The sequence below is a fragment of the Aristolochia californica genome, unplaced genomic scaffold (genome assembly GCF_029961685.1).
Source record: "Aristolochia californica isolate CCGP_79_NKW_82.1479 unplaced genomic scaffold, dmAriCali1.0.hap1 SCAF_11, whole genome shotgun sequence".
In the NCBI taxonomy this organism is placed as follows: Eukaryota; Viridiplantae; Streptophyta; class Magnoliopsida; order Piperales; family Aristolochiaceae; genus Aristolochia; species Aristolochia californica.
This window is the reverse complement of record NW_027181782.1, coordinates 35,037,478-35,052,684: the sequence shown is the minus strand read 5'-3', so window position 1 is coordinate 35,052,684 and position 15,207 is coordinate 35,037,478. Positions and strand designations below refer to the sequence as shown.

Sequence of the window (15,207 nt, the reverse complement as noted above, 5' to 3'; positions counted from 1 at the left end):
GGTAGTTTCATGCCCAGAGGTAGCAGGGCTAGAGAGTTTCTATAAAATATTCATGTGGACTTGCAGGCCATAATCTTGTTTCACAAGGAAACTTTTTATTAGGTCTCCCTGGTTGGTAGAGGTTAGATGCCCTGTGGCAGTAGGGTTAGATAGTTTCTGTAAAGTATTCCTGTGAACTTCCAGGTCTTGTTTCACTAGGAAACTTTTTAATAGGTCTCTCTGGTTGGTAGAGGTAGAAACTACTGTTGATTTATCTGAGGAAGTGGAAGCGGCAAATGAATGGAGAACCGAAGTAGAAACAACATATGAATGGAAAAAGGTTCAAAGAACAGTAATTAACTAATTTTAATCAAAATTCTTCAGAAGAACTGCTGGGAATAAAGCTTCTTCTTACTCAAATGTGAGCAGTCGGTTCTGAAACTGAACTATGGAGTTAAGGTGGTTGCTGCAACAAAGAAAAACCATATGGAAGTTGACCATGTCCCCAGTTAAAACGAGAGGGAAAAGGGGATGAAGAAGCTCTTCCCGACCACCGAGTTCGTCTCATCATCTCTGAACTGAGAAATTGTGGTTGTTTTTGCAGTTCACATTCATAAACTCACGAGTGTTCTACTTCCTCTTAAAATCAGTTACCTGCCCATTGCAGCCTTTCTTTCCCTCTCACCAGTTACCCCAGAGTTTACTTCCACTAAAATCTCATAGTGATAGAGAAGAGCTAAATTAAATCATCATGCCATGGCCAAAAACTGCTCATTACAGAGAGAATTTTACTACCCAACTCAAGCAGTCACTGCTTGCTGCTTGCAGTTCGCTATAGAACTCTTGTTCAAGCCAAGACTAGCTTCAACTTCCTTCCACGCAATCACAAACTTTTCCGGCAACTTCTTCTTTGCAACCTTGATCACGTCTTTTGCCTCCTTCAACTTGGATTCCTTGGCCAATCCCTCCACCAATCGCTTCACCGTCCCAAAGTCAGGAACTTTATTCCTCTTAGAACTCGCCTGGAACACCTTCAATGCCTGCTCGTAGTCCCCACTCTTGCAGAGATAAAACAAAAGAGTCCTGAAAGTAGCTGCATTTCCCAAGCACCCTTTGGCCTGCGCATCCTCATAAACTTTCATTGCATCCTCCACCTGGTTGTTCATAGAGTAACTAGTCATAAGGTAATTATAACTGATTGTATCGGGAGTCAATCCCAGAGCCGTCATTTCATCGAGCAGTTTCAGTACTTCCTCAGGTTTCCCGTCAGAGCCATTGCACGCATGCTTTATCTTAACGTTATAAACAGCTACATCCGTGGAGCATCCATTCTTCTCCATTTCTTCCCAGATTGTCTGAGCTTCGTCGACCTTTCCTTTCTTGTAAAAAGCATCCAACAGTGTAGTATAAGTAACTCCAGTGATCTCCACGTTCTTGCTTTTCATTTCTTCGAGTATGGGGAAGGCAGATTCAGGCGAACCCGACTCACAAAGCGATTTGATTAAAATCCCGTACGAGAATTTATTAGGCTTGATTTGGTATTTGTCTGATAGCTCAGAGAAGAGCTTAGGTACCTGAGCAAAATTCTGCGACTTGTTGCAAGCAGAGAGGAGAGAGTTGAATGAGACGCTGGAACGATACGCACCCAAATCTTCCATTTGCTCGAACGTCCGGAGGGCATGGTCGAGCATCCCAGCGCAGCCGTAAGCGTGAACGAGAGAAGCGAGGTAGGGCTCATGGATGACGTTGGGGCTGTTTTTCTGGGACTCAACAAGGGTTTCAATCTCCGAAAAGCGACGAGACTTGGCAAGACGCTTGACCGTGTATTCGAGGCCTTTCTTCGAGGAGAAGGAAGGGGAAACGCGGTCGGAAGTGGGGGACAAGATGGCCGAAGCTTTGTCAGAACTGGCGTCGGCTGCGGAGATCGCCGGAGAGGTACAAAACAATCGGTATTGGTGGAGAAGACGGCGGCCAGCGGAGGGTAACGAGAAAGATGCCATTTTTGTTGGCGGAATGGACGAAGAATGGGAAACTCAAAGACGAGTCTTGTCGCCTCTTCCGTAGTTCTGAAACGATTCTATGGGACTTGCGGCAAATACATGGGGCGAGTCCAACCCCTGGACTCAACTCTCCCATTTCCAAAAACAGTTTCGACCATGCCCTGGACTCAAAAAAAAATTATTTGATTAAACACAAAATTCTGGCACGATACGAAATAGCAAATTTTAGGGAAACATCACAGTCAGTTCGTGATTGATGAAAGGGAGGCCAATTTCTTTCCTGCAACTAAATCTTAAATAACAAAGTTATGTTCCTAATGTAAGCAGATATAATCGATCAGATCAGAAAGGCCAGAATCTTGTGATCAAGACTACAATATTTCAAAAGATAAAGATGATTCACCTCCAGGTTAGTTCCAAATAAGAGTTGCATTTGCCTCAATTAAACTACAATGGTAATGATAGATCTGTCCTTCAACAGAAGAAAACGAGTGAGACAAAGAATACATAGAAAAGCAAAGATGAAGTTAAAAAGGATAGAACTCTATCTCAGCTTAGAAGCTATCTTTGCCCATGGATTCTTCTCGCTGCTTGCGAGGAGTTCTGCGAGTCAGAAACAGATCTGTTTCTCCCCTCCATATTTTGCTTCTCTTCATTTGGTTCAGATGTTGACTTCAGCTTCCGCTGTACTTCCTCGGAGTATCGACGCCAGAGTGACTCTCTATCTTTGCTAGGCAATTTTGAGTATCTGGGGTCAGATTTTAGGAGTTGTTTGGCCACAGACCAGGAAGAAAGAACGGTTCTCCCATCTTCCATCACTTTGGCCGCTGCTTCTGCAGTTATGACCTCTGATAGAAGCCCCCGAAAGTCTCTTACACAGCGCTGAGAGATAAAAAATGGTCCACAGAATCAATAAGAATTTTAAGACAGGAATATATGCATGTTGTCGAGTGTCAAGGAGAAAGGAGATAATGGGATTGCTTGTAGTTCACTTCAAAATGATGTTTCGTTTATTTAAGACATTAGGAAAGATTTCAAGAATAAACAAGATATTAAGTGTGTAGACTTAGAAACCTAAATATTGTTAATAAGTTAGCCCAGCTTGAGACTCCCTAGTTTATCCAACTCATTCCAAGACCCCAATAGATTAAGTGCTTCTTAACTGTGGTTCTTTTAAATACTGGTTTCTTATGCCAATGAAATAACTAGGAGATTTTAATTTCTAATTTTGCACTGACTACAGTGGAAACCTATAGAGTTGATGAGTTTTCTCACATTGGATAAAATTCCACAACAAATCAAAAGGGATGCCTCTTGATGTTAAAACGTATTCCCATGCCAGAATTGAGTGCATTACTAGGTCTTAAGCCTGAGTATTCATTTACTGCAATCCTTGACATGAAAAAGGTGGCCATTCAAACATATCAAGTTCCTTGATGCAAGATCTAAAGACGAAGAGTATGCAACATATGATAACTTCAGAGTTTCAAAGATACCTCATATAAAATCTTCACATGCTCCCGAAATAACTTCTCTATATCACCTTTGTCAAGGTCAAGGTTAGTGGCACGCCCTTGGGGATCCTTCTCCAACTTAGGCTTAGATTCAGTCCAAGATGCCTAAGGAAATAAAATTCAGAACTAATTGTGAGGTTAAATTCAGAACCTCGTATGGTCAATCTCCAACTAAGCTAACCTTATGGTCTTTTATTTTTTCCATGAGTAAAGCCTGAAGTGAAGCCACAGCTTCCTTCCTGCGAACCTTCACCCGTACTCTCTCCATTTCTTGCTCTTCTCTTTCTTTGCGTTTGCGCATCTCACGCTCTCTTTCTTTCAGTTTCTCCTGGAAAAAGAAATTTAACAACTCGATGATACATCTACACCAATACAATTAGAATTCAAATGACAAGATTTGCCATCAACTTGTTTATGTAATGTAAGAGGGATTTCATTCCAAAAAGAGGAGAATACAAATGGCACCCAATGGAGATGGCTTAACGGCCAACAACCAACAGCAGAAGATCACCATAAAGCAGCAAAAGCTTGAACTACAAATACAATATACAATGTGTATTATGCCAACCCTCGAGCAAATGAATGATACATAATACTTTTTGGCACCCAACGGAGATGGCTTAACAGCCAACAACTAACATAAGAAAATCACCATAAAGCAGCAAAAGCTTGAACTACAAATACAATATACAATGTGCATTATGACAAACCTCGAGCAAACGAATGACACAATACTTTTTGCACTAATCCCGTAGATAAAAAACATCAATTAAAGTCCCATCAAACACAAACCTTTTCCTCTCCACACAAAATAAGAAACCAGAGATATAGAAGCAAGGAAGTCTCAGTTTCAAATTTCAATAAACATGTAACCTACAGGCACATACAATTACAGGAGACCATTATACTCACTTGTTCATTTCTTTTGGCTTTTAAAGCTCTTTCAGCTTCCTCCTCGGCAGCTTTTAGTTCAGTAATATACTCGTTAAATAAAACCTCCCTATCCTCATGCTTCACAGTTCTGTACCTCGGATCATTTCTCAGGCCATCCTTCACCTGAAACACCATCAGAATTCCACAAATCTCATATTAAGGGAAAAGTACATAAGATTGATTTCAAAACATCCGAATACTTCAGTCACTTTTCTATTAATTAACAAATGCAAGTTTTCCAATTAAAGGTGGGGTTCAACATTTCCAATGCACAGATGAAAAAAGAAAAGGACCCACTCTTGACCAACGGCTAGTTGTACTTAAATCTACTTTCTCTCGAAGCATGGATTTGAAGCTGGAAGCTGCAGCTGCTCGTCTCTCTTCGGCAGCTTTTTTCAAAGGGAGAACCCTGACATTCAAATCCATGAATCATATTACAGGATAAACAGACACAAATGAATAAAAAACTCAATTGCGTAAAGCATACAGCTATCAGAGAAAAAATAGTGCAATTAGATTTCATCTTAGCATATATGACCAAGTCTCAATCAAACCCATATTTTTAAATTGTTCAACAGCAGTTTCCGCAGCAGAAAATAAGACAACATCAGGCATCCGGTTTTACTATTTGGACATACTTCTCATTTAATAAAAGTTCCCTTTCTTTACGATCCAAAGCTTCAAAACGTGGATCATTGCCCCATTTCCTTTTAAATGTTTGGTAGTCAGTTCTGTGATCAATATCCTGTACAAGCAAATGGTCAGTCACATGAAATTTCCTTCAAGAAATAAAATATACAAAAATTTGTAATATCTAAATTCACACTTTTTATAAGGTATTGTTGTCAGCAGAACAGCTGAAAATGGTATGAAAATCTAACACAAGGCCATAACGAAACCTCTGAAGCTTCTTCAAGTAATTGTTTGAAACCATCTACAGCAGCCCTTTGAGCTGCTCTTTTTTCCTTCCGCTCCTCTTCAGCTCGAGTTCGAACATAATGCTCAAATATAGCTCTCCGTGCACTGTAACTTGGAATAGCCTGTGCAGCAAAAGTATATTAAAATAAATTTTCAAACAAAGGTTCATTGCAATCTAAAGGCAAATGTTACATAAGATGTCAAGTTTGATTAGGTTACTGTACACATGCTACATCCATATACTTGTACACACTAGGATGCATTACTTTTTTTTTAAACAAAAATTACATAAATTATGCTGTATGCATCATGGCCTTCTCTCCATTTGGAGCCTTCTTAATGTGTCCCCATCCTTCTCAATGTTATAAAAAAATTAGCAAAATATCATGACCTTCCCTTCCAAATATTTTTTTTAAATGACCTTCTAAGTATTTCAAAGAGATGAAATCTCCAAACATTTGAAATGTATTCATGATAACATTTTTAAACACCCTCGGAAAAGGTGGGAGTAGAGCCAAATAAATGTGGAATGGAAAAAGTTAAAGAATGCAAAAACAAATCTACCCAATCATTAGTTAATCAAACATATACGGTCCAACAAACCTGATTTATGGACTTCCAGCTGTTGGAAAGGCCCAAAATTCCCGTACAAAGTAATTCATAACCTTTAGACTCAACAAACCTTAAAACGGGGATCAAATAATATCTTCGGCAGTTCTTTCTCCCATTTTGAGAATGGTGCAACTCCTCGTTCTTTAAGCATCTCCTACAGAACCATTAAATAAATGAGAATGAGAAAAAGAAGAGTACATACAGAATCTCTCACCAACAGCCAACACAACTTTCAAAAAAAAAAAACAGCCAAGACCCAAAAATTTGACAATTTAATAAATTAAAACTCAAGATCAAGTAAGAGGTATACCTTAAACTGCTTAATGCACTCCTCCTTAGTGGGTCCGTTGTCCCCATCATCTGAATCACATGATGAATCTGACATATTCCCGTCACCATTAGCATCTTTGACTTTATCTTTGCTATTTTCACTCTGCTGCCCCTTTATTGAAATCTCAGCAGCATGTAGACCATTTACATCTGATGTGACAGGTGAAGAAGAGACTTGATGTGGTGAGGAAACAGGCATGGTACCAGGATCCTGTAGCTTCTTCTTTACCAAATCCAATGCAGATGAAGACACAGGAATGACTGAAGGTTTTAGGGAAGTAGCATCACGACCACCAGTAGTAACTGCTGGAGCACTTAAACCAACAGGTGCAGATCCTTTATCTACTAATACAGTAGGATTTTGTACAGTTGTTGCATTTGCATTAGCAGAATCAGCTTCCTGCTTCTTCCTCAATTCTGTAACCTCCTGAGGGACTTGCCAACCACTTATCTGAAAAGAAGAAAAACTTAGGTCTGACAGAGACAAGGTGCATCGAGTAGAATTTCTTCCATTTTTTTTAAAGAAAATTTTCTCCAATATGTTCAGAGAAACAAGATACCCCGTCTTATTCAGATCTTGTGACACCTTCAAATTCTGTGAGAGACTTGCATATTTTTGTTTGCTTTGAAATGTCTCTTGCTTATTTATCCCAGTAGATCACTGTTTCGGGGGGAGGTGTACAGAGAGAGAGAAGAGAGAGGGAGAACCACTTTGAATTTTCATATGATATTCCACATTTAGCAAAAACCACTTATAGTATCAGTTAGTTTGGTGAACGCCACACATTTGAGTTCTTCTAAAAGGATAAAGGAATAGGATAAAATAAGATTTGGCCCTGATATGTCAACATCTGAATTTGAATCCAACAAACAGGAGTGCTTGAGACCTTGAGTCCAACTTAATAAAGGATCCAAGGAATTAGTAGTGATCTAGCCAGCTTCTGAATAAAAAAGAACTCTCTCTCTCTTTAATGACTTTTTTAGCACTTCATCGATATTAAGAATTAGCCTGACAACATTTTTTATTATGTTGTTAATATAACAATCATTGTTTGTTTTTGTTGTTTTTTTTTTGAGAAAAATTGTTTGTTGTTGTCGTTGTTGTTTTTTGTTTTTGTTGTTTTTTTTTTGAGAAAAATTGTTTGTTGTTGTTGTTGTTGTTTTTTGTTGTTGTCAATGTTTTTTTTTTTTTGCGAGGCATGTATCCTGCTGTTGCTATTTACATGGTATCCTTTCATAGAAGGTCATTTACAAATCCATAAAACCATCATCTTGCAGTCCATTTACAAAAGATTTTGTAACAGGCAGTCCTTCAGGAACTGAGATCCCAACTGGACAGGACTTTAAGATTGTTCTAGGCATCCAACATTCACATGAAGCATGAGAAGTCACACATCTCATCTTCACCACCAAAAATTCAAATAAAGTCAATAAAGTAGTGAACAGGGGTAGCATTTTGGATATCCATATCAGACTGCCCAAAATCCAAAACAGAACGAAAGTTGTGCATTGAGTAAAGTCCATTACATGGTCTGTAACACCATATTAAACTTGAGGGTGTAACATAACTTATCCCCCAAAACCGAGACATATTGGATGTTACACATTAGGTAATAGTGAGACACCCACTACAGGTATGGCATGATGAATTCAGTTTTGCTGCAATCATTGGTCTCCAAATCGATTTAAGCAGCATATAGAATTTCCAAATCTACTTTAATAGGAGTGCAGAGTTCATATCTTTCATGAGTCAAATGGCGAGACCTCCCAATGCAATTGGCTTGCAGACGTCCAGCCAACAAACATGGTATTTGAACTCGCTACCTGGCCCCCTCCACAGGAATCTTTTTTTCATGATTTCTATTTGGTGACAGATGGAGGCTGGGCAGGGGATTAGGGAAAGGAAGCAATTCAGAATGCTAGCCAAACATGATTTTAGAAGCACGAGTTTACCAACTTTGGATAGGAGTCTTCCCCGCCAAGTAGCAAGACATCTTTCAAGCCTCTCAATCACCGGACTCCAAACATTTTTGTATGGTCTGCTGTCTAACAAGGGATTCCCCAAGGTATAAGCATGGCAAGGTGGCTAGGAGCCTCCCAAATAGGCAGCCATGGAGCTGAGATCATTGGCACAGATATTGTATACCACAAGTATTGTCTTTCGCCAGTTTACTTTTTGCCCCGAGGATAATTCCAATAGGCCGCGGAGAGCTTTCATTTTTCTAATTTGATCAAATGTACCTTCCCCAAAGTAAATGGTGTCCTCTACAAACTGGAGTAGTAGAAAGTCGAGGTTGGCCTGTTTGGATATGGGATTAAGCCACCCAGATCTCTTAGCAAAACATATCATGGCCGGCAAGTATCCTGCAACCAAAATTGAAGAGGAACAGGGAGAAGACATTTCCCTATCGAATACCCCGAGAGCAATGAAAGTAACTACAAGATGCACCATTGAGTAATATGAAGTAGGAAGCCGAAGATATGTAGCTTCAAATCCAGAACCTCCAACAATTACCAAAGCCCATGCACATGAGGAGATCATTGATCAACTGCTAATTGACTCTATCAAACGCCTTCTTGAGATCAAGCTTGAAAGCGATTCTAGGGATTTTGGATCGTTTGAAGTGGTCAAGCATTTCATGGGCTGCTATTGCCGAGTCCAAAATATCCTTCCCCTCATGAAGGCACTTTGACCCTGATGAATGATCAAAGGCAGCACAGATTTGAATCTATGCGCAAGGAATCGGGAAATGACTTTGTATGGATTGGAGACGAGGATAATCGGTTGAAAGTCTTGGGGGTTCTCCCACATTGGCCTTTTTGGGGACGAGGGCAATAAAAAATGCCCCCATGGCTCAATATGTGATACCATTTTGGTGGAAGTTGTGTACCATTGCAGTGAGGTCATCTTTGAGGATCAACCAGCAGTTTATATAGATGTTCATTGTAGCCATCAGGTCCAAGGACATACCAAGAGAAGTAGCTTCAATTTTTTGAGGGGGGAGAGGCAACTCCAGTAGGGCAGCAGTGTGAGTGGTTATCTTTGAGAGCTGGACATGCTGGAGCATGGGTTGGTCAACACACTCCTCAAAGTATAAATCTATGAAGAAACTTACAATAACATCAATAACGGAGGCTCTATTCGAGGTTACTTCGTTAGTATTGCACAACGAAATAACTCGATTAGTCCTCCGTCTGGTTGAGGCAATTAAGTGAAAGAACCTGGTGTTTCCTTCTCCCTCGGCCAGTCACCTAAATCGAGTATGTTGTTTCTAATGTATGCGCTTGTAAAGTGAAACTGATTGAAACTTGTAAAGTAGAGAATTCAATGTAAGGAACCTTTGCTCTTCAGTACTGTCGAGATTAGCAATTTGAAATAGGAGGGAGAGCTTCTCAACACGATTAGCAGATCGATGTTTTGAGGACCAGGCTTTAATGTTGGTCTTAAGAAGCTTGAGCTTGAAAGGAAAGGCCCAGCTGAATAGCATCAAAGAGTTGATTTTAAAATTCACTCTATTTTTCTATATTTCGGTTTACCACCTCATAAAACTACTTTTAAAGGAATTTTCCCAACAAGAATAACAATTGGGCTCCGTCGCTTTTTAAACTACCTTTATTGCGCTTTTAGAAGATTTGAACCCATACTACAACTAGGACATGGCCATTGGACTAAGGGTACAACCCTAAAATCCTCTCTCATCAGCATGATAGGACCACCATTTCAAATAGATGCTGGAGGCCTATTATGTATTTTTTTTTTTTTTTTTTGAGAAAGCTCTTATGTATCTTTATTAACTTAGCAAAGAGGGAGCATAAAGTTTGAAATACCAGCAAGTAACTAATTGCATGTTCTGTGTTAATCAATATTTTTAGAAGTCCTTTTTCTTTACAAAGTTTAGAAGTCCTTTTGAAGTCCATCAGGACACATTTCATTGCATACTCAATCACATGCTTAGCCACTCATCCTTTTGTGAAACCATGACTGTTTAAAGTGATACCTTTGTTTTGCTGTTGTAGTAATACTTTTTGGCATCATTTGTGGTGACAAGCGACCAGTCAGTACCAGCCAGCTTCTCACTGAAAGAGAAAAAGCAAATCAATCAGAGTTTAAATAAAAGACAGAAGAATGAAAACACAGCATTTGATCGATTCCAAGCAATATTTTAAAAGGATAATAATAATGGACAGAAGATAGTAATTACATCTTCAGACATTATTAGTGGAATATGTGGCATAACACCTTACCATATTGCCAATCAATTGAATTACATCTGCATGTAGTTTAGGTCCAAAGAAAATTTATCAACATTTTCTTTTCTATGGTCCTGAATCCCCTAAAGACTCAGGCCAAATCTAAAAACACACTAGGACAATGTATGACACAACTCAAATGACTTTCTAAATTACAGAATTGCAATTACATTCATCAAATTTCACTACAGCCCTCAATGGTATGAAAGCACAGAAATGGCTGCAATCACCCAATAATTCATCACTTAAGGATGTTAAAACTAACAAGGTTACCATTCATAAAAAAAATTGTTTTTTATCTATTTCTGCAAATAGTCAGTATTACTGGATAAGTGAGAAACCTGTGGAGAATCACATATTTAACAGATCTATGTCATGTTATTTGACTTAATAGTAGTTTTATTAGACCAGGTATGTGTCATTCGGTGAAGCTTTAGGCAGTGGAAGCAGCATCTAAATAAGAGGTTGAGATGAGAATGTGGAGTGGATAAGCATCAAGACAGAACTGGAAGAGCTAAGAGAACACCAAGGGATTAGGGTGTCATAACACAAGATCAGAAGACATACCATGAAACTGGAGTTGGCTGAGCTGTGACTTTATCGGGCTGAAAAATAACACAGCATAATATATATCAGGAAAACATTGCAAAATATCACAGCTGCTTAAAGTCAACAAAACTAGGAATTCTCAAATTGCCTTCTTCATATACAAGAGATTGGGCAAAGGAAAACAAATAAACCAACCTCCCCCTTGAAACTGGAGGGTCTCTCATACGTTGATTCTCCTGTCAGAGCATTATAATAATACACAACTCCAGATTCAGTCTTGTGTGCTGTCCATGCATCCAGATCATCTTTTTTTGAGTTCATGTCATCCTTTCCAGTGAGATCATTAACTTGTTTATCCTGACCTGAAATTTATTCTAGCAATGAGTTAATTATTGCACAAGCTATCAGGAAACTAGCCTGGTTGACTACACAATCAAGCATACCAGTCCCTGGAGGAGGTAACTGAGTGCCAAAGCTGTTGGCTGGCTGAACGGGTCCAAAAGGCTCGGTAGAAGTTCCTCCAGGAGGTCCTACAGGGGGCACACCCGGTGGCTGTGAATCGGGTAAAGGCAATGATGGAATAGACGTGCCACGCATTGGTATTTGAAAAGAACCAGGGATCACCCCAGGATAAGGTACAAATGGAGGTCGCTGCAAACCACTCACTTGAGGAGGATGAAACCAAGGTGCCTGAGAAGGTGGAACCATAGCAGGTGGTGGAGGATACATTGGTCTTAATGATGCCGAAGAAGGATCCATTGTCATTGGCCTACCAATGGCTGTAGAGGATAATGATGGCAATGGAAGTACTGTTGGTGGTCCAGCATTTCCTGGCATCATAGGTGGAGGCCATGGAAATGTAGGAACATTGCCAGATTCATGGGCAGTGGTCTGCAATCAAACATGAAATAAAATCAATGACAGGAGCTGGAAAATTCAACCATATTTATGAAGAACTCCAGAGCAAGATAACATACAACACTGATAGGTAGATTTTTCTGAGCAGCTTCTAAGGCAACAGCAGATTGGGAGCTTGCACTGATTGGAAACCCTACAGAAACTGGCGGCCCTTTTGAAGCAGAGAAAATTGATTGCATTGGAGCTGCCAAGTTGGATGGCCCGATACCTGGACCATGTGGATTGGACAATCCTAACTGCCCAGGAATGGGAAGTTGAGATACCATTTTAGTGGGTGGAGTAATCTTACTACCTTGCATGTTACCTGGAACAGCAGCCTGAAATGCCAAAAAAAAAAAAATGGTATTAGTCAGATTATACATATAGGGAAAAGGATGTCAATGTCCATTCTTTTCACGGGTCAGTGCTTCCTTTAAAAAAATCAGACATGAGTGGAGACATGTGAACCAACAGAAAACATCACATTTTTCAAACAAACAGCTTAGTGGTTCATAGTAGAAACAGAATGTTCAAGTCCAACAGTATAATAGCCTCCAATAGCCACTCACTGTTGCTGGTGAACAGCAGTCTGTATACAGGCTAAGCATGTGTTTCAAGACTCAAACCACTGCCTTTCGAAAGAAAAGAAAACAAAAGAAAAAAAAAATTAAAAAGGATTTAAGAGACCGAAATGGCACACCCAATAACATGCATACATAGGTGTATACTATACTAGAGAGAGAAAGACAGAGAAATTTCTCCTCTGATAGTACAAGGGCCCACATAAAATATACATGACCTTCACTGCTCAGTGGAATCTAGAGATGCAAAAGGCCAACCTACAGCAAGTTAACATAGTTTGAACTAAACATATGTACCAATCACATGAACTTAGTGTAACTAAGGAGCAAAAATTACATGTTGAACCCCCCAAAATCTACTTATAATAATTAATATAGAAGTATTTCAAGCCTATTTTTTCCTCTTTTGACTGCCAAGAAACAAAACACAACACAAATACAAATCATTATCTTGGGGAATGCATTGGGCTTACAGCACTAGACTGAGGTTGCTGTTCACTTGAAGATGTAATATTAGCTTGTGAAACTATATTGTAAGAAAAAGTCGATCCAGCCGCAGGAGATTGACCGCTAGATGGAGGTTGAAGGGCTTCCACAGAGGCTGGTGGAGGTAAAGTCTGCACCTGACATCAGCACTCAACCAAATTAACAAAATCCAGACAAAAATCTTTCCATGAGTTGAGTTCATCTTGTCCTTAATTGTTCATCCTGAATCAGGGAACTGTAGGGGGTGACAGTCGTACATCCCTCTTTTTTAATTCAAATCATGCCATTTAAAAAAAAAACGGAACAAAAAATAATTTTCTCTGTATCTGGACATCACATAAATAGTTGGAAATACCACGGTAGAGGGTTCTGGAGGATTGCGAGAACCGGCATTGTATGAGAAGGAAGGTGCGTGGACAACATAACCAGGGGACTTAACAAATTTCATTTTCATGGACTCTTGAGATTGATCGCTTGAAGGACCACCTAGATGACTGGGAGCTTGCAAGTCCAAGAGAGGCATTGGAGAACTCAATGCCGGTGCTGAGACAGGTGTTTGAGAAGTTAAATTAGAAGCTGTAGTATGTGCCTCTCTTGGCGATGACATTGTCAACCACCTGCATAAAATTAAAGTTTTAAAAATAAATTCTTTAAAAAAAAAAGACGGTGAACGTTGAACAGATTTAAGAACTATATAAATTTTTTTAATAACCATATAACAATTTGAAAGGTACCCAATTTTAATACTCTTTTGAATTACATATGTGGAAAAACATTTACAGGCAATATGAAAATGGCCTCCTCAAGATTTGTTTAAATAGGAAAAAATTGATTAAGAAGAGAGAATTAATACAAGGATTACAAGAACACGATCAAGACCAACTACAAGCCAGACAATCAAAAGCATAAGTTTCAAAAGAAGCACTCCAATATCGCCAGTGACTTTGGAACAAAAAAATATCGTCAGTGAATAAAAAGCATGAGTTTCAAACGAAGCACTCGAACATTGACAGTGACCTAAAAAAAAAAAAATATCAACAGCAAGTTTTAAGCTGATTGGGAAATGTTACTGCCCACAATTTCCTTTCAGAGCAGAAACGGAATTGCAACCATAAGCTTCTCGGTAGAACTTTTAGTTCTAACGCATTGATATCTGACACAGGAATCACCTTCCCTAAGAGCATTCGCATAGATGTAGTTGCGAACAGCAACAGATAACCTTAACGAAGGTCACTTATACTAAAAATGAGTATGGGTGATCAGTGGCATTCGCTTTTTTCACGTTCGTAAATTCTGAAGTCCCAATTCCAAAACTACAAGCACATACCAAATAAACGAACAAAAAGCAAGTTTTCCCCTCTTTCGTTGGGTTTTCAGTATCTCCGTACTTTATCCTTCTCCATCTCGAACCCTATAATTTTACAATTTCACCCCCATAAAATCACGAAACAAGCACGTATCCAAAAGCAGAACAGAATCGTGACTACAACCGGCTAACCCACAAACAAAACTGAGCGAAAGGCAGGAACACTATAAATATTTAGCCTCCTAGATCAAAATGAACTAGAAGGCATATCTAACAAGCTGACCTAGACGAAAGCCCTAACAGGGGAAGATTTACCTGATTGTTGTGAAGGAATAGGCGTTTTCTACTCAAATACGCGGATAAATTTCCGTCGCTGCCCGGCAACAGTTTGCAAGCCCTGCATGCGATAGTGACGAGTGTTCGTCCTGCGCCCCGGAGCTGATCTGGCGGCTAGAACGAGAGCATGTACGTTCTTCACTTGTTTACTTGCCCAACCGTCACTACAAGCCTGTAACGTGTTCGGATGTTGAGGGTGGATCGAATCCGGCCGAATGGTCGCCGGGTTCGGTCCAGTTTTCCGTTTTTTTCTCTATTCAATCGGTCAAGTTTTCGCAGAATTATTCTAATATTATAAAAATAATAATCCTCCCTTTCAATTCATTTAAATCTTCAGTTTTTACAGAAGAAACGGTTTATTACTAAAGGGCATAATGCAGCTAATTACAAGGATAGGGTCTAATTCCATCTTCATAAACTTCATATAAATTGGTTTAATTATGTTTTAAAAAAATATTAAAATTTTACCAAAAATAGCTTCTAAAAAATGCTAATGGTTGATATGTAATATTTGT

The 15,207-nt window shown here is 39.3% G+C and overlaps 2 protein-coding genes across 3 annotated transcripts; both read right to left on the bottom strand.

Annotated features, from left to right (window-relative positions):
- Positions 1–300: 300 nt before the first annotated feature.
- On the bottom strand, positions 301–2,440 carry LOC137945000 (small ribosomal subunit protein mL103 (rPPR7)-like). The gene is made up of 2 exons (XM_068790848.1): positions 2,383–2,440; positions 301–2,140 (listed from the first exon to the last, which is right to left on the bottom strand). The coding sequence occupies exon 2, from the start codon at positions 1,977–1,979 to the stop codon at positions 780–782; it is 1,200 nt and encodes a 399-aa protein (XP_068646949.1). The 5' UTR covers positions 1,980–2,140; positions 2,383–2,440; the 3' UTR covers positions 301–779.
- On the bottom strand, positions 2,359–14,837 carry LOC137944998 (pre-mRNA-processing protein 40C-like). 2 transcript variants are annotated; one of them, XM_068790842.1, is made up of 17 exons: positions 14,672–14,837; positions 13,406–13,667; positions 13,038–13,187; positions 12,064–12,321; positions 11,530–11,977; positions 11,282–11,448; positions 11,105–11,142; positions 10,285–10,363; positions 6,267–6,737; positions 6,027–6,110; positions 5,326–5,466; positions 5,065–5,171; positions 4,724–4,835; positions 4,406–4,549; positions 3,675–3,821; positions 3,476–3,598; positions 2,359–2,861 (listed from the first exon to the last, which is right to left on the bottom strand). In XM_068790842.1, exons 2-17 carry the CDS (start codon positions 13,655–13,657, stop codon positions 2,541–2,543), a joined length of 3,042 nt encoding a protein of 1,013 aa, XP_068646943.1. In that variant the 5' UTR covers positions 13,658–13,667; positions 14,672–14,837; the 3' UTR covers positions 2,359–2,540. The 2 variants fall into 2 exon arrangements, with proteins under 2 accessions (XP_068646943.1, XP_068646945.1); XM_068790844.1 differs by having other exon boundaries at positions 13,038–13,181.
- Between the last annotated feature and the right edge of the window lie 370 nt (positions 14,838–15,207).